The 20,333-nt window shown below is 44.4% G+C and overlaps 1 protein-coding gene across 1 annotated transcript in view; it reads left to right on the forward strand.

The window, feature by feature from the left end:
• Positions 1-19,781, forward strand: part of CDC5L (cell division cycle 5 like) — a 75,941-nt gene extending 56,160 nt beyond the window's left edge. Inside the window, exons 15-16 of the mRNA XM_040348431.1 lie at positions 16,413-16,625; positions 19,357-19,781. Coding sequence (XP_040204365.1) covers positions 16,413-16,625; positions 19,357-19,461 — 318 coding nt within the window. The 3' untranslated portion in view covers positions 19,462-19,781. The remainder of the gene's footprint in view (positions 1-16,412; positions 16,626-19,356) is intronic.
• Positions 19,782-20,333: the final 552 nt, after the last annotated feature.

Here is a 20,333-nt window from a genome sequence, read left to right on the forward strand (position 1 = left end):
ACGTCATCCCCCCTCCCGCTGTAATGTCCACGTCATCCCCCCCTCCCGCTGTAATGTCCACGTCATCCCCCCTCCCGCTGTAATGTCCATGTCATCCCCCTCCCGCTGTAATGTCCACGTCATCCCCCCCTCCCGCTGTAATGTCCACGTCATCCCCCCTCCCGCTGTAATGTCCACGTCATCCCCCCTCCCGCTGTAATGTCCACGTCATCCCCCCTCCCGCTGTAATGTCCACGTCATCCCCCCCTCCCGCTGTAATGTCCACGTCATCCCCCCCTCCCGCTGTAATGTCCACGTCATCCCCCCTCCCGCTGTAATGTCCACGTCACCCCCCCTCCCGCTGTAATGTCCACGTCATCCCCCCCCCCCGCTGTAATGTCCACGTCATCCCCCCCTCCCGCTGTAATGTCCACGTCATCCCCCCCTCCCGCTGTAATGTCCACGTCATCCCCCCCTCCCGCTGTAATGTCCACGTCATCCCCCCCTCCCGCTGTAATGTCCACGTCATCCCCCCTCCCGCTGTAATGTCCACGTCATCCCCCCTCCCGCTGTAATGTCCACGTCATCCCCCCAACCCCCGCTGTAATGTCCACGTCATCCCCCCAACCCCCGCTGTAATGTCCACGTCATCCCCCCAACCCCCGCTGTAATGTCCACGTCATCCCCCCAACCCCCGCTGTAATGTCCACGTCATCCCCCCAACCCCCGCTGTAATGTCCACGTCATCCCCCCCCCCCCCCCCCCGCTGTAATGTCCACGTCATCCCCCCTCCCACTGTAATGTCCTCGTCAACTTCCCTCCCCGCTGTAATGTCCACCTGTAATGTCCACATCTCCCCCCTGTCAGCGAGCCGCTCTGGGGAGCTCACCTAGGCCGCCGGGTGTACCAATGGCTGAAGCTGCGGCCTTTCCTATGGCCGCGGATCGCGTGGTGTGTAAACCAGAACGCAGCAACCCATTTGGATCAATAATGATCTATTGCACCCCTAATGTGCAGAGTGCCTCCAATGCTCTGTGTCAGGCGATGGATTGGGGACAGTGGAAAAAGGGGAGGATCAGAAGACAGGATCATACAACCTTTTTACACAATGCAGAGGATTAACCCCTTAGGTTAGTGAGTGTAACCAGCATGCTTTATTGCATGTACAGACTGATTTTACTGTTGTAGGTTTAGAAACGCTTTAAAAAAAATGCAGCATGTCTGCATTTTTCCTCAGCACACTGGATGGCAATGAACTGTGCTTCTTTGAAGTGTTGCTATGTGGCATGTCAAATAAAAAAAAATAAAAAATTATGAAATATGCTAGAACGCACAGCACAGTGCTTCCTACCAGAGCAGACACTGACACTAGCCCCCACGGTAGTAATTTTCCCTTTGAGATTAATAAAGTATTCTGAATCTAGTGTTGGACCCCTTTCACACTCAGCCACAGCCGTGTTAGTGGTAAAGCGCTGCTAGTTTTAGCAGCGTTTTGCGATCGCTAGCGAGACGCTTTTTACCCCCACTAGCGTGGGGTTTATGAGCAGTGTATACAGCACTCCTAAACCACCCCAAAAATGCTGCTTGCAGGACTTTTTCTAATGTCCTGCAAGCGCACTTCCCTGGTGTGAAAACACTTGGGCTTTCACACTGGGGTGGCATGGGAGGTGTTTTTCAGGCGCTATTTCTAACGCAAAAACGCCTTCCGTGTGAAAGGTGGTCTAAGAGTGAGCCGTCTGCACATATACATATCTTTTACCAGCAGATGGCAGTAGTGTCATTTCAAACTTCTAGCGTATTTAGACTTGGCTGCTGGTTGGCTTTTTGCTTCCCGTGTTCGGAGATACAGTTGAAGACGAATGACCATCTATCCATGTTACATTATCATTAATCAGCATTATTTTGCAGCACCACTAAAAGGCTATTTTCCTTCTGATCAGGAACTATAGAGAGGATATTACTTTCTGGAGTTTGTACAGCTACACATCTGGTAATCCGGATATGCTTTACACAGTAGAGCTAAGAATACAGATTCCCATTGTAAAATGCTAAGCAAGTGTTGCCTATGGGGATGTTGGATGTATACAGAGAGAGGGTGACCTCAGGTTCTCGGGTGGGTGGTAGGGAGTTGCTGACTTGGAAACATTTTTTGATTGTCCCTTTGTGTGGGACACATTACATGGACTGTCATGGAGTACAACTGTGAACGCCGGCATTGGAGGATCAGATCCTAGAGTGCCGAATGATACAATATTGTATCTGCAATGCGTTCTATTCGCACCTATCTAGTATTTACATTGGGAAAAGGTTGGGGGGGAGGGGGGGTTGACAGCGAAGAGTTTAGGTAGTGGTCGTTTTTTTTTTTTACAGGGCAGAGCTGTGAATTGGCAGTCACAAATGGCAGTAAAGGGATGTCACATAACCATTAAAAACAACTGATGTGTTCTGACAACTGGCTTTGCCCGGATCCCTCTTTAAATCATATATAAGAGTGTATCATGTGAATGATGGTTAAGCAGGCAAATAAAATGTCAAGGTCCTACTGAATGGCAGAGACTTGCCTGCTTGCCTGCTCTGGTTCTCATCACTGTATTCTGGGTATGAGCCCGTATTATTAATCACCCCAGAGACTGGATCATATCGATTGACTGACTTGTGTCTGGAGACTGAAGTCGCTGGCACTGTGCACGATTATTAATCCGGCTGCATGAAGCCTCGTAGCTGGCACCCCCTCACCGATGTGCACAGTGCAGTCATCTGCTCTTGCAGGAATGTCGGGACCAATCAGCTGTTATGCTGCAGAGATTTTCTCTTGTGCGCTGGCTGTGAACTGCTGAGGATTCTTCCTTTTAGTAATGCTGGAATTGTGGGTGCGTATGTCCTGGCATCGGTCAGTCTTTAAAGCCCCAACACCACCCAAAACTGGCATTTCAGTCTGGCATGGTTGCTGGCAAGGTGAGTCGCATGTTAGATTCTTATATCTTTAAGGAACTTTATAGCTGCTCTATCAAAGGTCCAACTAGGACTTCACATTCCTGAATTCTCCAAAAGGTAGACGCCAATATGTAAGGTTAGGGTCACGCCTGTGTGTCTGCATTGTCGTGTGATTTTCATGGGTTCCTTATGGGTTCTTCATGTGCTCCTATTGAAGACTACGGGGCCCAAAACCCACCAAATAAAGCACCTGGATATTGTTCCAAGCCGCACAGTAGCATGTTGCATAGATGTGAATGGGCCACATACACAACAAAAGTAATCTCAATGTTGTCTATTGTGCGACGGACAGCACAACAAATCGCACAGGTGTGAACCAAGGACTAATGCTTCATCATACCCTTTTACTAAGGCTTGTGGGTGGTAGCTGAGATTTAAATAATCACAATGGTGTTTCAGTAATTTATATTAGACCTTTCAGTACCTTGGTGTCACTAAACCCACATCATAAAAAGCTATAAATAAATGGTGTGTTATATGCTGTTCATACACTTTTTTTTTTTTTTTTTTTAACTACCTAATCCTGCTGTTCTCTATCTCCACCTTTATTTCATGTCCCCAATCAAGCTAGGGATTTTGCAGCTGTGGTGGCAACTCTGCACATGCTCAGTTTTCTGTGAGGTTTCTATGCTGAGCATTTCCTCCCTATCACATCTGAACAGCCCACCCCCTCCCTCCCTCCTCCATTCCTCCCTTCCTCCTCCCTTCCTCCTCCATCCCTCCTCCATCCATCCCTCTCTCCTCCATCCATCCTCATCCTCATCTTTTACGATACGGAACTGCGTCGCTTTAACTGACATTTCAGCAGCAGTGCGACATTGTATCCAAACAAAATTCATGTGTGCTTTTCACACAAATAGAGCTTTCTTTTGGTGGTACTTGATCACCATTTTTTGCGCTATAAACAAAACGACAATTTTGAAGATTTTTTTTTTTTTTTTTACTTGTTGCTATAGTACATATCCCCAAAAAAAAAAATGTATTCACCAGTTTAGGCCAATATGTATTTTGCTACATTTTTTTGGTAAACAAAATCGCAATAAGTGTTGATTAGTTTGCGCAAAATGTATGGACTTTTATTTATTTTATTGTTTTTACTGGTAATGGCGTCGATCTGCAATTTTTTGCGGAACTGCCACATTGCGGCATACAAATCTGACCCCAGTGACATTATTACTGTGATCAGTGCTGAAAAAATGCACTGATTAACATATAAATGACACTGGCATGGAAGGGGTTAACACTAGGTTGCGATCAAGGTAACTGTGTTCCCTGGGTGTGTGGGGGATGGGCTTCCTGATCACTAAAAACGGCAGATCTGAATGTTGTCCCCTGTCAGAACAGGGAACCGCCTTGTTTACCTGTGGGAGAGCTCCGCTGTACAGGTACGTTTGTTTGCTCAGCCGGGCTGCCCTGCCGTAGTATATGTGCTGTGGGTGGTCCGAAAGTAGTTAAAAAAAAAAATTGGGGCCCCTGGCATTGCATACTACTACATTATGACAGACTTGCCTAAAAATAAAGCCCTTTAGCGCCGCACTGTAACAGGTCCCAGTGTTTCCATCTTCACATGGTCTTCGACTATATGAATGGCCAAAATGCAATGCCCTCTTTGGGGGTGTATAGTTCAGGTTGGGCTCCAATTGGTTTTTGTTTGACCTCCTGTTTACCTGGTTGGCTATTGTGTTTTAGCCTTGGGATTCTCTTGTTGCCCCCCCTATAGATTTGGCACTGCTTGGGGATGTCCCTATGGTTCTGAATATGGAGAGTTGTGCCCATCGATGAACGAAAGCGAAAATAGGGCTTTTTGTTCTTACCGTAAAATTAATTTCTCAGAGTTCATTCAGGGACATAGCACCCACCTCTCTATGGAGTTTTTATTACTTCTGACATTGCTTGTTGCTAAACCGAAGGCCTAGTGTCCTACTCCTGTAGGGGGGCGCTATGACTCTGTGGTTTTGAATATGGGGTGCTGTCCATCAATAAACAAAAGAGAAATTGATTTTTACAGTAAGTACAAAAAATCCTATTTTTTGGTGAGATACTCCCAAAGGAAAATCGCATCTAAAGGCATGTAGACCCGGCCACTTTCCTCATTAGAACCCTTCAAGTGCAGCAGCTGATTGATAATTTTAAAGTCACTCCAATTTACATTCACTTTGCACACACACAGACACAAATGGCTATTTCTTCAAAATAACAAAAGGTGCAGAAAATGTGCATTTATTTTTCCCCTAAGGAACCTGGATAGCATTGTACCTGTGATTAGGGGTGCAGTCGGGCTTCTGTAGGCGAGCTTTGCTGCTTTTTGCCTGTACCTTATGGGCTGTCTGCGTTTGTGAATGAACTATGAGAGCGCTGATCAGTGCCCTCACAGTTCATTCAAAAGCTACAAACCGTCCACCATGGTGGCTGATGGTACTGTGATGGTATATCAGTCATGTACAGTGGAGCCCAGGTGTCAAACCTCTAGCCTGTGGCACCCAATAGTATAGCAACCTTCCTATTTCTTAGCGATCACACTACTTCCCTGACAATGCCTTCACCTGCTTTTCTCATCAGGATGGAGTCCTGTTTGTTCAGAAATCTTCCAGGATCAGTATCTATTTCCTGTACTGATATTCTGGTCTAGAGATAGCAGACATGTAAATCCAGATCCCTGTGCAGTACTTGGCTGCATACACAGATGTCTTAAAGTGGATGTAAACCCACTCTCATCCTTTCTAAACTACTGCCATAGTGCTGATCTATAAGGATATAGATGCCTCCTGCATGTATCCTTACCTGTCAAATGTTTCCCCTCTGTCTGTTATAAGAACTGAAAAACTGCAGATTCTGTGGGTGGATCTGTTGTCTGGAGCTCGGTGGGTGGAGTCATGTCAGTAGACTCCCCGCCCTCCTATACACTCACTAAATTCTGCTATGATCACTAACATCCAGTCAAAATCCAGAAAAGTAACCACATGACTTCAGAAAAGGAGTGGAGGTGGGAATTAAAAAATAATGCCTGTCTCAGGCTAGTGCATGAGATACGTAAATAACCTGTCACTCACAGCAAGGGGGAAGAACAGTCAAAACATTTCTCCTGTTTGTCCGTTTATTTCACTGAAAAATTAGAGGATTGCTCAGAGCTGGATTAACTCTTTGTGGCAAGACTGGGCACAGATGATAGGAAATCTTTTACTCTACATTGTGACAGCAAAAAAAAAAAATTCAGCTTTACATCGACTTTAACGCAGATCAACCACTGCAGCAGCCTCCCACCTTATAACTTGTTAAAATGTTAGTCTAATCACTATGGAAGTAAAGACCTAGGAAATGCTTCCTTCTGCCTGCAGCAAACTGATGACACGATCTCCGCCTAGGTAAAGCCACTTGCATGGAGCTCATGAACTGCTTTTTGAATGTTAAAAAGCAAAACTTTATTGAGAAATGATACCTATCAGGTGTGTATTTATTCAGTTTTGTAAAGTTGCTGAAAGGTGAACTTTCAGTACCATGTTACAGTTTTTTCTTTGCTCAGCATGTCAGTGAAAATTTGGCGCATGCCGTCCATTGTTTCTGCTCTAGTCTGGGCAGGTGAACAGAAGCAGCAATCCATCCGCATGAATATACAACCACAGCTGTGTCTCTAATACCCCGTTTTATGTGCAGCCCATGCCTATTTCTGGCTGGTGAGACCTAAGACTCCAGGACCAGCAGCCAGTTCTGACACAATGGCTTTCCAGGCTGATCTATGGAAGCATCTGGAAGGTATTGGAGTCCGGGTGTGTTCCTGCATCTGGCAAGGGTTTGACTGTTAGCAATTTATGAGAAGAGAAGCCTGGCACAGAACCGCGTGCCTTTCACGTGTATGAAGACAAAGGACGCTTATCTGCCTCCTCACTCCTGCCTAGGGAGGTCTTCCACTAAACAGGGTCCTCGTGTCTCCTGGAAATATCATGAGAAGCAATAAATGTTCTTTCTGGGTGATAGTTTTAAATGGGATTTACACTTAAAATGGACAACCATTTTAGTTTGACACTTGTGCACAGCAAAGGTCCATATGTTGAAATGTACTGTGTACTTTCAGCAGCAAGTGATTCAAAAGGCAACACTCCGTCTGCATTAAGGCAGGCCATACATTACCCACTTGCCGATCACCCTATAGCAGCTTTGCTGCGCAGGATCATGTGTGTGTGTGTATATATGCGTGATCCTGCGCTTCTGGGTATCGGGCACCAGTGGCTCGCTCCTGCTCTGATTCTACACAGCTTGAGCTGATCAGCGGGTCCCACGGCCCCAAAGTCTGCCGACACTTGCTGATTGTTCGGTACACAGGCAGACTGGCGATCTGCCTATGTAAACGAGGCAGATCGCCGTTCTGTCAGTAAGGAAGACATGGATCCTGTGTTCCTGCAAAGCAGGAACAAAAAACGTATGCCTTCCCCTAGTAAAAGCACCTCCCACACTACAGTAAAACACCAGCTAGACACACAGTTAACCCTTTGGTGATAACCCCTTTTCAGTCAGTGTCATTAGTACAATGACGGTGCATATTTTTAGCACCGATTACTGTATTAATGCCACTGGTGTCCAATTTGTCCGCTGAAATATTGCAGTCCCGCTAAAAGTCGATGATTGCCTCTATTACTAGTAAAAAAATAAAGCAATATTTTATAAATATGTCCCATAGTTTGTAGACGCTATAACTTTTGCGCAAACCAAACAATTATATGCTTATTGGGATTTGTTTACCAAAATATATGTAGCAGAATACATATTGGCCTAAATTAATGAAGAAATTTGATGTTTTAGGGCCCTTTCACACCAGCGGACCATATGTCTGTATTTCATCCATCCGTTTTCAGATGAAATACGGAGATACATGTATCCCTATGGGATAGCGGGTGTCAGCGGATGAACATCGGCTGACACCCGTACTCATCGGTGTCCGCTATGCTCCGATTCTGCAGAAGGAGGAAAATCCTATTTTTCCATCCGTCTGCAGAGCGAATCGGATGAACACGGACAGACGGCCTGTGTTCATCCAATCCCCCTATAGGGGAGAGTGGAGATCTGACAGGGCCGCACTGTCATCTGCCGGCTCAGCGGGGATCAATGAAGCGATTCCCGCTGTGCAAGCGGATAAGAAATGTATGGATCCTCACGGGATCTGTACATGTTAAAGGGGCCTTACAATGTTATTTGTATTGTTTATTGAATATGTTTTGTAGCAGAAAGTTAAAATATATATATATACACACACATACACACAGCCTTCAAAATTTCCACTCGCCTACTAGCATTTGGCGAGTGGATTTAAGCTAGGGGCGAGTGATGACAGGGCTGCATGACCAATCTCCCTCCAATCTGTGCCTACATTTAGAGTCCCGATGAGATTGGCGGCCGAAGAGGAAAGGTGCATGCTCGGGAAAAGTAGTCTGGTGAGCCGCGCACAGGCAGAGCAGTACACAGGTGCTCTCCTTACAATTCTCATTAAGCCATGGGACCTAACAGTATGACCTTTCTGAGCCTGCCCCCCTCCTCCGTCCAATGTAGCTGGAGAGCAGGAAGTAATGAGTGAGGTGAAGCATTGCGAAAATTACCACTCCGGTGCAGCGCTCACTGAAAGTTGCCCTGACATGAGAGCGGCAGCCTTCCAGTTCCTGCAGTTTTCTTCTCCTTATGCTCTATGTAAGTGACCAACAGTTCAGCCTGAGCACTGCAAACAGAGTGGTCTCAATGTGTGCTGTGCTCCTCTCTGCCAGCCTGAATAAAAGGGGGAAGTGGGGACATGCAAGCGTGGAGCCGCACACACAGGCTACTGATAATGAGATAAATAGGAGAGGGAGAGAGAGGATGGATGGGAGTTGCAGAGGAGACAGCAAGAGAATGGGGAAGAGACCCAGTTCTAGTGCCCTGTCTTCCCCCAGTGCCCTGTCCCTCTGGTCTTCCCCCAGTGCCCTGTCCCTCTGGTCTGCCCCCAGTGCCCTGTCCCTCTGGTCTGCCCCCAGTGCCCTGTCCCTCTGGTCTGCCCCCAGTGCCCTGTCCCTCTGGTCTGCCCCCAGTGCCCTGTCCCTCTGGTCTGCCCCCAGTGCCCTGTCCCTCTGGTCTGCCCCCAGTGCCCTGTCCCTCTGGTCTGCCCCCAGTGCCCTGTCCCTCTGGTCTGCCCCCAGTGCCCTGTCCCATTTTGTTAAAGTTGTTGTTGGTATTATTTAATTGTGTAACTTGATTCTGCATAAAACATTTAACAGTGTCATTCCATGAGATAATCTACGAGGGTGTGTTTACAGGTGCAATTAGGCGCAGGGCAGTGTATGAATTAGGTGGGGCAACTGGTGGCGAGTAACTCTTGAGGCCTGGCTAGTAGCTCAGGGCTTGAAATTTTTAGCCCTGTGTATGTATGTGTGTGTGTGTGTGTGTGTATATATATATATATTGTGTGTGTGTGTGTGTGTATATATATATATATATATATATATATATATATATATATATATATATATATATATATATATATATATATATTTTTTTTTTTATTGTCTGTCATTTATTGTTTAGAGAGCAAAATAAAACAACGCAGAGGTGATCAAATACCATCAAAAGAAAGCTCCTATTTGTGGGGAAAAAAGGACAAACATGTATTTGGGTACAGCGTCGCACAACCACACAATTGTCAGTTAAAATAACTCAGTGCCGTATTGCAAAAAGAGCCTGGTCAAGAGGGGGGTAAATCTTCCTTCCACAGCTAAAGTGGTTAAGCATTTTTTTTTCCTTCAACCATGGGGTTGAAGGAAAGAAAATTGCTGGATTCCCCATCGCCAGAGTCAGTGTTGAGGGAGAAATCCCTCCCTCTGCGCAAATGTGTTCTGACAGCGTGAGGTTTTCCAGCAGGCAGAATACAATGATCTCCGCTGGCAGCTGTAGCCAACGGAATTGATTAAATGAAGAAAACCTGACGGGTGGGTTTTACTGAAGTAGATCGATAGATCCACTTCAGTACAACCAGCCTGCCCATAGATGGATCCAAATTTGTCAGATTCCTGCTGAACCGGCCAAAGTTCAATCGCTCATGGGATGTCAAATTAGCCTGATCTACCAAAAACTGTTCTATGTGCTTCTAATGATTGGTAAGCTGCAATATATTACATTTTTGGTTTTAGGTTTAAAGTGGATGTAAACCCTCACATATACCCAGTGAAGTGAACAGCCTCCGATTATACACAGAGATGAAACACATCTCCCTACATAAGTTTTTCATGCATATTTGCTGTGTTCATCTTTTATACTGTTTAGAAAGTTCAGATAGTGTTAGATTTTCTCTTTCTGGTTAGCACTGCAGTAAAGCCTGGGCATACAGCCAAGACAGCTGATTGGAGGAAAGGCACACACCCCTTTCGTCATAGGTAGAGATTTTCTCATCTATTTCGTTGAATAGTTCAGGGCTGTGCTAATGTATTAATAGCATCCTCCCCAACACAAAACTTAGGCTGCTTTTATCATACGTGACTGAGAACTTGTCAGCTGTTATCAGGCCGATAACGGTAGAACGGAGCAGGAGACCGCTATGGGACATAGTGCTTTGAAGAGAGATAAGAAAACGCTGCAAATATACAGTATCTCACAAAAGTGAGTACACCCCTCACATTTTTGTAAATATTTTATTATATATTTTCATGTGACAACACTGAATAAATGACACTTTGCTTCAATGTAAAGTAGTGAGTGTACAGCTTGTATAACAGTGTAAATTTGCTGTCCCCTCAAAATAACTCAACACGCAGCCATTAATGTCTAAACCACTGGCAACAAAAGTGAGTACACCCCAAAGTGTAAATGCCCAAAGTGTCAGTATTTTGTGTGCCACCATTATTTTCTAGCACTGCCTTAACCCTCGTGGGCATGGAGTTCACCAGAGCTTCACAGGTTGACACTGGAGTCCTCTTCCACTCCTCCATGACGACATCACACGGAGCTGGTGGATGTTGGGAGACCTTCACGCTACTCCACCTTCTGTTTGAGGATGCCCAACAGAGGCTCAAAAGGGTTTAGATCTGGAGACATGCTTCGCCAGTCCATCACCTATACCCTCAGCTTCTTTAGCATGGCAGTGGTCATCTTGGATGTGTGTTTGGGGTCCTCATGTTGGAATACTGCCCTGCGGCCCAGTCTCCGAAGGGAGTGGATCATGCTCTGCTTCAGTATGTCACAGTACATGTTGATATTCATGGTTCCTTGAATGAACTGTAGCTCCCCAGTTCTGGCAGCACTCATGCAGCCCAAGACCATGACACTACCACCACCATGCTTGACTGTAGGTAAGACACACTTGTCTTTGTACTCCTCACCTGGTTACCTCCACACACGCTTGACACCATCTGAACCAAAAAAGTTTCTTTGTCTCAAACCACAGAACATGGTTCCAGTAATCCATGTCCTTAGTCTGATTGTCTTCAGCAAACTGTTTGCAGGCTTTCTTGTGCATCGTCTTTAGAAGAGTCTTCCTTCTGAGACGACAGCCATGCAGACCAATTTGATGCAGTGTGCGGCGTCTGGTCTGAGCACTGACAGGCTGACCCCCCACCCCTTCAATCTCTGCAGCAATGCTGACAGCACTCGTATGTCTTTTTCCCAAAGACAACCTCTGGATATGACGCTGAGCACGTGCACTCAACTTCTTTGGTCGACCATGGCGAGGCCTGTTCTGAGTGGAACCTGTCCTGTTTAACTGCTGTATGGTCTTGGCCACTGTGCTGCAGCTCAGTTTCAGGGTCTTGTCAATCTTAGAGCCTAGGCCATCTTTATCTAGTACAACAATAAAAAAAAAATTCAGATCCTCAGAGAGTTCTTTGCCATGAGGTGCCATGTTGAACTTCCAGTGACCAGTATGAGAGAGTGACATCAAATTTAACACACCTGAGACCTTGTAGCACTAACGAGTCACATGACACCGGGGAGCCAAAATGGCTAATTGGGCCGAATTTTGTCATTTTCACTTAGGGGTCTACTCACTTTTCTTGTCAGCGGTTTAGACATTAATGGCTGTGTGTTATTTTGAGGGGACAGCAAATTTACACTGGTAGGCCCCTTTCACACGGGGACGGATCTGCTTTCAGCGGGAGATCTCTCCGCTGAGCTGGCGGTTGACAAGTCCATCTCTGCTCACTGAGCGGGGAGGGGCTTGTCCAGCGCCCCTGTCTCCTATGGAGAGATCTGATGAAAACAGACAGCATGTCCAATTTCATCAGATCTCACCTGATCCGATCCGCCATGGACGGATGGTGGCGTATCGGCATCCGTGTGACTTTAGCGGATCGGGTCGGATGTCATTGGACATGTCTCCGCTGACATCCGACGATCCATAGACATGTATGGAGCAGCCGTTAAGGTCCGCCGACAAAACTGACAGGCGGACCTGAACTGTCTGATCGTGTGAAAGGGGCCTTATACAAGCTGTACACTCACTATTTTACAGAAAGGGACAGTCTGTCTGACTCTGTAATATCGAGTGGGGTCTGAGATCTGTGATGGGGGGGGGGGGTGGTCTCTGTGATAAGGTGGAGTCTGTGATGGGGGATCTGTGATGGAGTGGGGTCTGTAATAGAGTGGGGGGGGGGATCTGTGTTGAAGTGGTTTAAAGAAAAAATCTGGCCCTCTTTGAAAAAAGTTTGGATACCCCTGGTCTTTGTGGACAACCTTACCCCGGATGTCTGCATATTTAGATGTGCCTCTTTAATCATCAACCATGTCACTTGCTAAATGTTGTACCTTCATTAAATGTAACCATATTGCTACACTTAGAGGCGCCTCTCTTCTATTTTATACTCAGTTGTGACATGACGCTACTCTTATATCAAGACATCGCTTGTATATCAAGTCAAAATGTATTAAAAATGTTGCTTATCTTGCAAAACACTCTCAAACCAAGTTACTCTCAAACCAAGGTTTTACTGTATCTTAATAAGGTAATATCACTTGGAGCGTGACTTCTGAGTATGGAGGAACGTGTTTTTAGGACTGGGTGGCCTATTGGCTCAAACACTTACTTGGAGAAAGTGAGGTGGTGACACCATCCACCTGTTAAGCCCAGAGCTTATGGTGGAATCCTGCATCAGTGATTCAGTTGCAGGGGTGGTGTTTGGTGAATATACATTGCTGTAGGATGGTCGGTCAGGGGGCATGGTCAGTTTGCCCTGAATGGATAGGCATCAGTGTGTCTTTAAACTGTGCTCTGGCATTTGGAAGCAGGCCAGTCCTCTTTCTCAACCTGTTTAACCTGGAAAAACCTTTCTGGTCTCTGAGCTCTTACTGATAATTACTATATTACAGCTCATGTTCCAGTACAGTACATTGGTGGTCATTGGGGAGAATATTTCTTACGTTTTGTGGTCGTTGGGAATGATACCCTCCCTTACAGATGGGTAACTATTGACAACAATGATCTTTTTATCTATCTGAGATGCAGAAAGTGCTTATTGCGCCTTAACCCTTAACCCCTTAAAGAAACCCCTAGGTGGTTAAGAGAAGCTGGCCTGGACCTTCTGTATTTCTCCAGAAAGCGGGCCTTGTTCTGAAGATGACCCTCCAGGAATCGTTCTCATGCTCATTTTAAAATAACAGTCGGTATGAATTTGCATTCTGTGAAACCAAATATAGAGCAGTCACAAAGGGTCTTTATGTAATCCTGTGCACGTCTCAATGCATCTTTACTCCTAACATAATCACATTGGATGGCGGTGAACTTTTGCCCTCTATTTGATTTGGCTCTGTGTTTTTGCTTGACAGTTGTTCATACGGTTCGTTCGTCAGAATATCTGCGGACAACCAAACCTCATTTATTATGCTGGAGAAGTTGTGCAATTGTACTGTGAATGGGCTTCTGTGACGTGTCTGATGTTTGAATGAACAGTAGACTGAAACATGTCAAGCTGTGTCTGCATTCTAGCGCTCATTTCTGACTTACATGGGCAGTTTTATGTTTAAGATGCTTTCTTTAACCCCTTATGTTGCATTCGTTAGAAAAAAATATATATTTTTTTCTGCGTGCAATTCTACGGCTGGAGCTTGTGCACAAGGAGTGCTGAAGCTGGTTCACAGCGTGTTTTAAAGCGGTAGTAAACCTCACTTTTTTTTATTTTTTATAACCCTGCAAGACAATTGCATATGTGCTGACGTCAGCATAGCGCGGACTTCAGACCACTCTCTTCTGAAAACAGGTCGCAGGAGTGCAAAACAAATTGCACTCCTTGAATCCATAGAAGTACAGCCAAAAAAGCTTTTTTTAAGTGACAGCACTCCTAGTAAAGCTAGCTATAGATTCCGTTTTTTCTCTCGATCAGCCAGTGTTTTCATTATACACACAAGCAAGGTGGACGGTGGATTCCTCCCCACTGAGCTATTGTATTTTGACAGCAGGGACTTATCCTTTGTCAGAATACACTAATCAGCGCTGCAGGAGTTGATCGAAATGGCCATAGTGAAACAACATTTGGTCGGTCCCTGCTGAAATTGTCAAACTTCGATCCTTCTATGGCCAGGGGGAAGTAAACCCTAGTTTTTCCCTTTAAAAAAAAAAAAAATACACCTGCAAGAGAGAGTCATAATGAGCTAGTATGCACAGCATACTAGCTCATTGTGTCACTTACCTGAGAACGAAGCCCCCGAAGTCCACCTCGGTCCCGTCCACCACCGCCGCTATGTCGTCCCCTGGAGCTCCTTCCTTGTTTTCGCCGCTCCAGTGCTGTGTTTGGCCGGAGCAGCGATGACGTCACTCCCGCGCATGCGAGAAAACACAACATTAACCCAGTTAATGCCATTCACAACAACGGCACCCCTCAGTGCACCTGGGCCATTGTCTACAGCGTGCATACGCCATAGACGGCGGTGCCCGTTTCTATGAAAACATCTCCTTAACCCTGTAGGTTAAGGAGATATTTGTTGCACCTACAGGTAACAAAAAAACAATGGATAAATTGAGCGCACTCCCAATATAGTTGTGAAATCTACTACTATATGTGCAAAAATAGCGAACAATTGATATTTCTAGGGAAAGAATTAGTGATGATAATTATAAATTCATAAAAAGTCCATTAAAAAAGAAAGTCCGTCTATACTATACTTCCGCAGAGATGGCAGCCAGCTGACGGATAAAGCTTAATCTGAAAAGTAGCAAAAAATGAAAAAGCGGTTCCTTCTAAGCGTAGTAAATGGATATTTAATAGAAATATGTTAAAAACATGTATGACAATGCACTCACAAGGGAGCTACATAGTGGGGCCTCTTTATTAGAATTAATCTAGGCTTACCTGTAGGTGCAAGTTGCAAGAGCGGGTTTACAACCCCTTTTAAAGAGGAAGTAAACCCTGATGAGTTTTGCTCCCTGCAAACCTTGCATTCTAAAATCATAATGGGCTAGTATGCATCGCACACTAGCCCATTATGTGGCACTTGCCTGCAAACTAAGCCCGTGCTGTCCCCTATGCAGGCCGCATCCATCTTTGCCCCTTCTTCCTTCCGAGGCAGCTGACTTCGGTTTTGTGACTGGCCGGAGCCACGCAATGTCACTTTTGCGCGTAGTACTTGACGATCATGGGAGGACATCTATTGATGCCCTCCCGGTACTGGAAGCCTGCGCCGTAGCGATCTTTCGGCTATAGCGCGGACAGAAAGTGGTTAAAAATTACAAGGTTTTTTTGGGGGGTTTGTGGTTCTTGGATGAAGTGCAGTTCCGCTTTAAGGTCTGTTTTTAGCATCCCCCAAACTAGAGCAGTAGGTGGCTTCAAAGACCTCGGCAAAGATGCTTGGAGCTTACTAAAATCTTTGCAATAGCTTTGTAGAAGCTTTCTGTACACACTGCTTGTTTACAAGCCGATTCCTGTATGTAGAATTGGATGTATTCATCTAAAGATGTCATTTTCTGTTTATTACATCAGAAACGTGTTTTTATATTTCACCTTTTCTTCATCCTTTGTTGCATCTCAGTTCTGCTGATCTCCTGCCGCCTTTGTAGCCACGTCCTGTTCTCATGCATTCCTGATGAAGACCGCAGTGTCTCTGGTGCCTTCCTATTCTGACAACTATGAAAAGACCACCTGTGTGTCCATTGGAAGGAGATGTGACAAAGCGTTTGGGAGACGAGGACAAAGTGTGTTTTTAAAGGAAGTGCCTGCAAAAGGAACGTTATGGCAGCATCATCTGCTGCTATTCAAAATAATTGCATATCACATTTGAAATTTCTTGACTTTTAATATAAAGCTTTTGTAAGAGTTTAGTGATTGGATTTATATCTAGTTTAAGTAACTATTTTGTAATGCGTTTAGTACCAAATCCACTACATTTTTTTTTTTTTTTACTTTGGAGTTGTCCACCAGCCTTCTAGTTTCTGATGAGGAATTCTTGTTCCTATTGATTTACACAAAGACTGCTTTCTAAATGAATGGTGGTTTTATTTTATTTTTCAGATTAACAGGGCTCACATGACAGCAGAAGCCAAAAGAGCGGCCAAGATGGAGAAGAAACTAAAAATTTTACTTGGCGGTTATCAGTCTCGAGCCATGGGACTTATCAAACAGCTCAATGAGATCTGGGATCAGTACGAGCAGGCAAGCTTGGAGTTTAAGACATTTGAAGAGCTGAAGAGGCATGAGGATATCGCCATCCCCAGGAGGATAGAGGTAAATACAGGATTGTGTGTTTCTGGTGTGGTATGGTATTCTACCTAATGCTTGAATATACGAGAGGTCTTCAAAAAGTTTCTGCACTTCTTCTTTTTTTTATTTTTTTTATATCTAATAAAGTTACAAAAAGTGTGGAAACTTTTTGAAAAACCCTAGTGGAAGTGAACCTCTGCATTCTATCTAAATTAACCCCAAATCCTTACTAGTCTTTTTGTTATCTATTAATTGTAAGCTGGTTGAAAAAAAAAAATTAAATGTCTGCAGCGTGCTTTTATGATTGCTGGCAGACATTTGTTTGTGATTACAGCTGAAACTGAGCTTTTATTTAGCTTTAACTTTTTGATTGGAATTTTACTTGGTTGCAAGCAATATCCTGCTGTATTGTTGGACCAGAACTCTTTGTTAAAGTAGGATCTCTAGGCTCATCTTCCAGCACACAAACTAAGCATGCCCCCCCTAAAAAAAAAAAAAAAATGGTTTAAATACGCACCTGATTCATTGGTCACGTGACATGCTAGATCCCGGGTCTTCTGAACTGCAGAATGGAAGCATGATTTTTTCAGGAGGCCACACATCTGCCAGTGAAGTGGGCACCTTCCATTTGTGCCCACGGACAGGACAGTTAACTTCAGTAAGTATAAAACCTTGGATCTCCCCTACTCTGCAGCCGGAAAAGTGACAGTGCAATCCACAAATTGTCCCATTTGGGAGATTTACCTTCACTTCCCGTCTCATAGACAAACAAAGTGAGAAGGGATCCCTGCAAATTAAGGGAATTTCTTGGGGACCCCAGATTATCCGTAACTAGTGTCACCATTGGAAGATTTTCTGAGGACAACACAAAATTTGGGATTTTCTTTTAACTTTCAATGATAATGGTAAACAGGACAAATAGGGTGAATTTCCCTAAGGGGGACATAGACCGCAATAAAAACTGCAAGATATTCTAATCCTTATCCCCCCTCCTGCATGGGAGTTGCTTCATCCTACACTTGCCGATCAAGATGGCCAAAGATGACGGCGAAGAGACCTCCCGAACGTCAGACCGCTGGAGTAGAGATGAGTATTTACGGACTTCAGCTTTAACCACTTAAGCCCCGGACCAATATGCTGGCTAAAGACCCAAGGTGTTTTTACAGTTCGGGACTGCGTCGCTTTAACAGACAATTGCGCGGTCGTGCGACGTGGCTCCCAAACAAAATTGGCGTCCTTTTCCCCCACAAATAGAGCTTTCTTTTGGTGGTATTTGATCACATCTGCGGTTTTTAGTTTTTGCGCTATAAACAAAAATAGAGCGACAATTTTGAAAAAAATTCAATATTTTTTACTTTTTGCTATAATAAATATCCCCCAAAAACATATATACTGTATTTGCTGGCGTATAAGACTACATTTTACACTTAAAAAAACTGACCAAAAAGCAGGGGTCGTCTTATACGCCGGGTCAGCTGCTCAGATGCCTGCTGGATGTGCGGTAATACTGTATGTAGCTTCGGATACATACAGTATCTACCGCTTAGCCAATCCTGGTGAGCGGTGTATTCAAATGAATACAGAAGCCTGCTCGGATTGGCTTTGAGAGTCAGAGAGACGTGGGATGATAATGTTACAGCCTCTGCCAATCCAAGCAGGCTTTGTATTCATTAATAGAATACATCGCTCGCCGTGATTAGCTCCAGCAAGAATGAAGAAGAATATGGCTTCAAGAAGGAAGAAATATGAAGCGTCGGAAGCCTCGGAAGGAGGGTCGTCTTATACAATGAGTACAGGCAAAAAATCATTAAAAAAATGTAAAATTAGGGGGTCGTCTTATACACCGGCAAATACGGTAATTTTTTTTTCCCTCAGTTTAGGCCGATACGTATTCTTCTACCTATTTTTGGTAAAAAAAAATCGCAATAATCGTTTATCGGTTGGTTTGCGCAAAATTTATAGCGTTTACAAAATAGGGGATAGTTTTATTGCATTTTTATTTTTTTTTTATTTTTTTTACTACTAATGGCGGCGATCAGCGATTTTTTTTCCGTGACTGCGACATTATGGCGGACACTTCGGACAATTTTGACACATTTTTGGGACCATTGTCATTTTCACAGCAAAAAATGCATTTAAATTGCATTCTTTATTGTGAAAATGACAGTTGCAGTTTGGGAGTTAACCACAGGGGGCTCTGTAGGAGTTAGGGTTCACTGTGTGAGTGTTTACAACTGTAGGGGGGTGTGGCTGTAGGTGTGACGTCATCGATCATGTCTCCCCTATAAAGGGGATGACGCGATCGATACGCCGCCACAGTGAAGCACGGGGAAGCCGTGTTTACACACGGCTCTCCTCGTTCTTCAGCTCCGGGGACCAATCGCCACACTCGAGCGGCGATCGGGTCCGCGGGACCCGCGGTCCCGGAGCTTCGGACCAGGTCGCGGGAGTGCGCCCGCGACCCACGGCTGGGTACAAGTACAGGACGTATATATACGTGCTTGTGCCCAGCCGTGCCATTCTGCCGACGTATATGTGCAGGAGGCGGTCCTTAAGTGGTTAATGAAACTTGCATATTAAAAAAATCATGAAATTACAGCAATTTGTTAAAGCTTATATGGCATTTTTATTTAGATTTTTGTCTATTTTATTAGTGCAAGTGTTTATTGCAGAAAGGTACAAATTGTGTTACTATGTTGAACATGAATTCAGTTTAAAATGAATGTTTAGACTTCTTTTTTTTTTTTTCTATTAGTTTCTGAAAGAAGATGTTCAGCGGCAAGAGGAGAGAGAAAGGGAACTTCAGCAAAGATTTGCAGAACTTCTGCTTGAGAAGGAAGGCTCTGTATCCAAATACTAGCCACATAAGGTTCAGCCAGACATTGGCCATTTTTGTGCATGTACAGCTCCTGCTTCCTGTGATCAGTGAAGGCCGGAACCACATCCCACTGCTACAGTGTGTGTCTGCTGTGTCCTGAAGCCTGTTCTGTATCGTGTGAGGAGACATGCTTTAATAAAAGCCTAAACAGTTTTATTTGCCATCAACTGATCAGACATATTTGGTTTAAAGACTGTCCCTGAAATGAAAAAAAAAAGAGAACATTTATTTTGTTATATAAATAAAGTGAAACAATCGGCGCTACCTGGTATCCTAAAACACAAACAAAATTAGTGACCTGTGTACTAAAACATATTTCAAACTCAATAATATTGTAATGTTAATGATAATAATTAAATATAAAATAGCTGCTATACACCTAATCAGTGATTCACTACACCAAACAAATTGACAATTGCATATATGAATGGTGCAGCGCTATTGTCATACAATCCGCTCCACTGTGCATACAATGTATCACACTAATCTGTGATGAAACAAACAATGAAAATTACAAAAAATAAACATAATTGCTGTGGAATAATCCACTGCTCAATGATCTTGTATAAAGCAAGAGTTTCCCCCACCAGGTGAATTGTACTCTCTCCTCACTCCTATTAATCACAGGCTTATCTTTGTTACAATTCCAGCCAATCCCTCAGGAATGGAGATCTCCTCTTCTCCTTGGATATGGGTTTCCTCTCTCAAAAGCTTTTCACATGGACCACATGAAATAGGCAACTGCATAGTGCTCTCTGTATAAATTATTTTTTTAAATACCCTCATAAAATTGCACTTACAAGAAGTTAAATAAAAAAACAGCATTTATTAATATCTTGCTCGTGAGCTCAATA

The sequence above is a fragment of the Rana temporaria genome, chromosome 4, assembly GCF_905171775.1.
Source record: "Rana temporaria chromosome 4, aRanTem1.1, whole genome shotgun sequence".
Classification (NCBI taxonomy): Eukaryota; Metazoa; Chordata; class Amphibia; order Anura; family Ranidae; genus Rana; species Rana temporaria.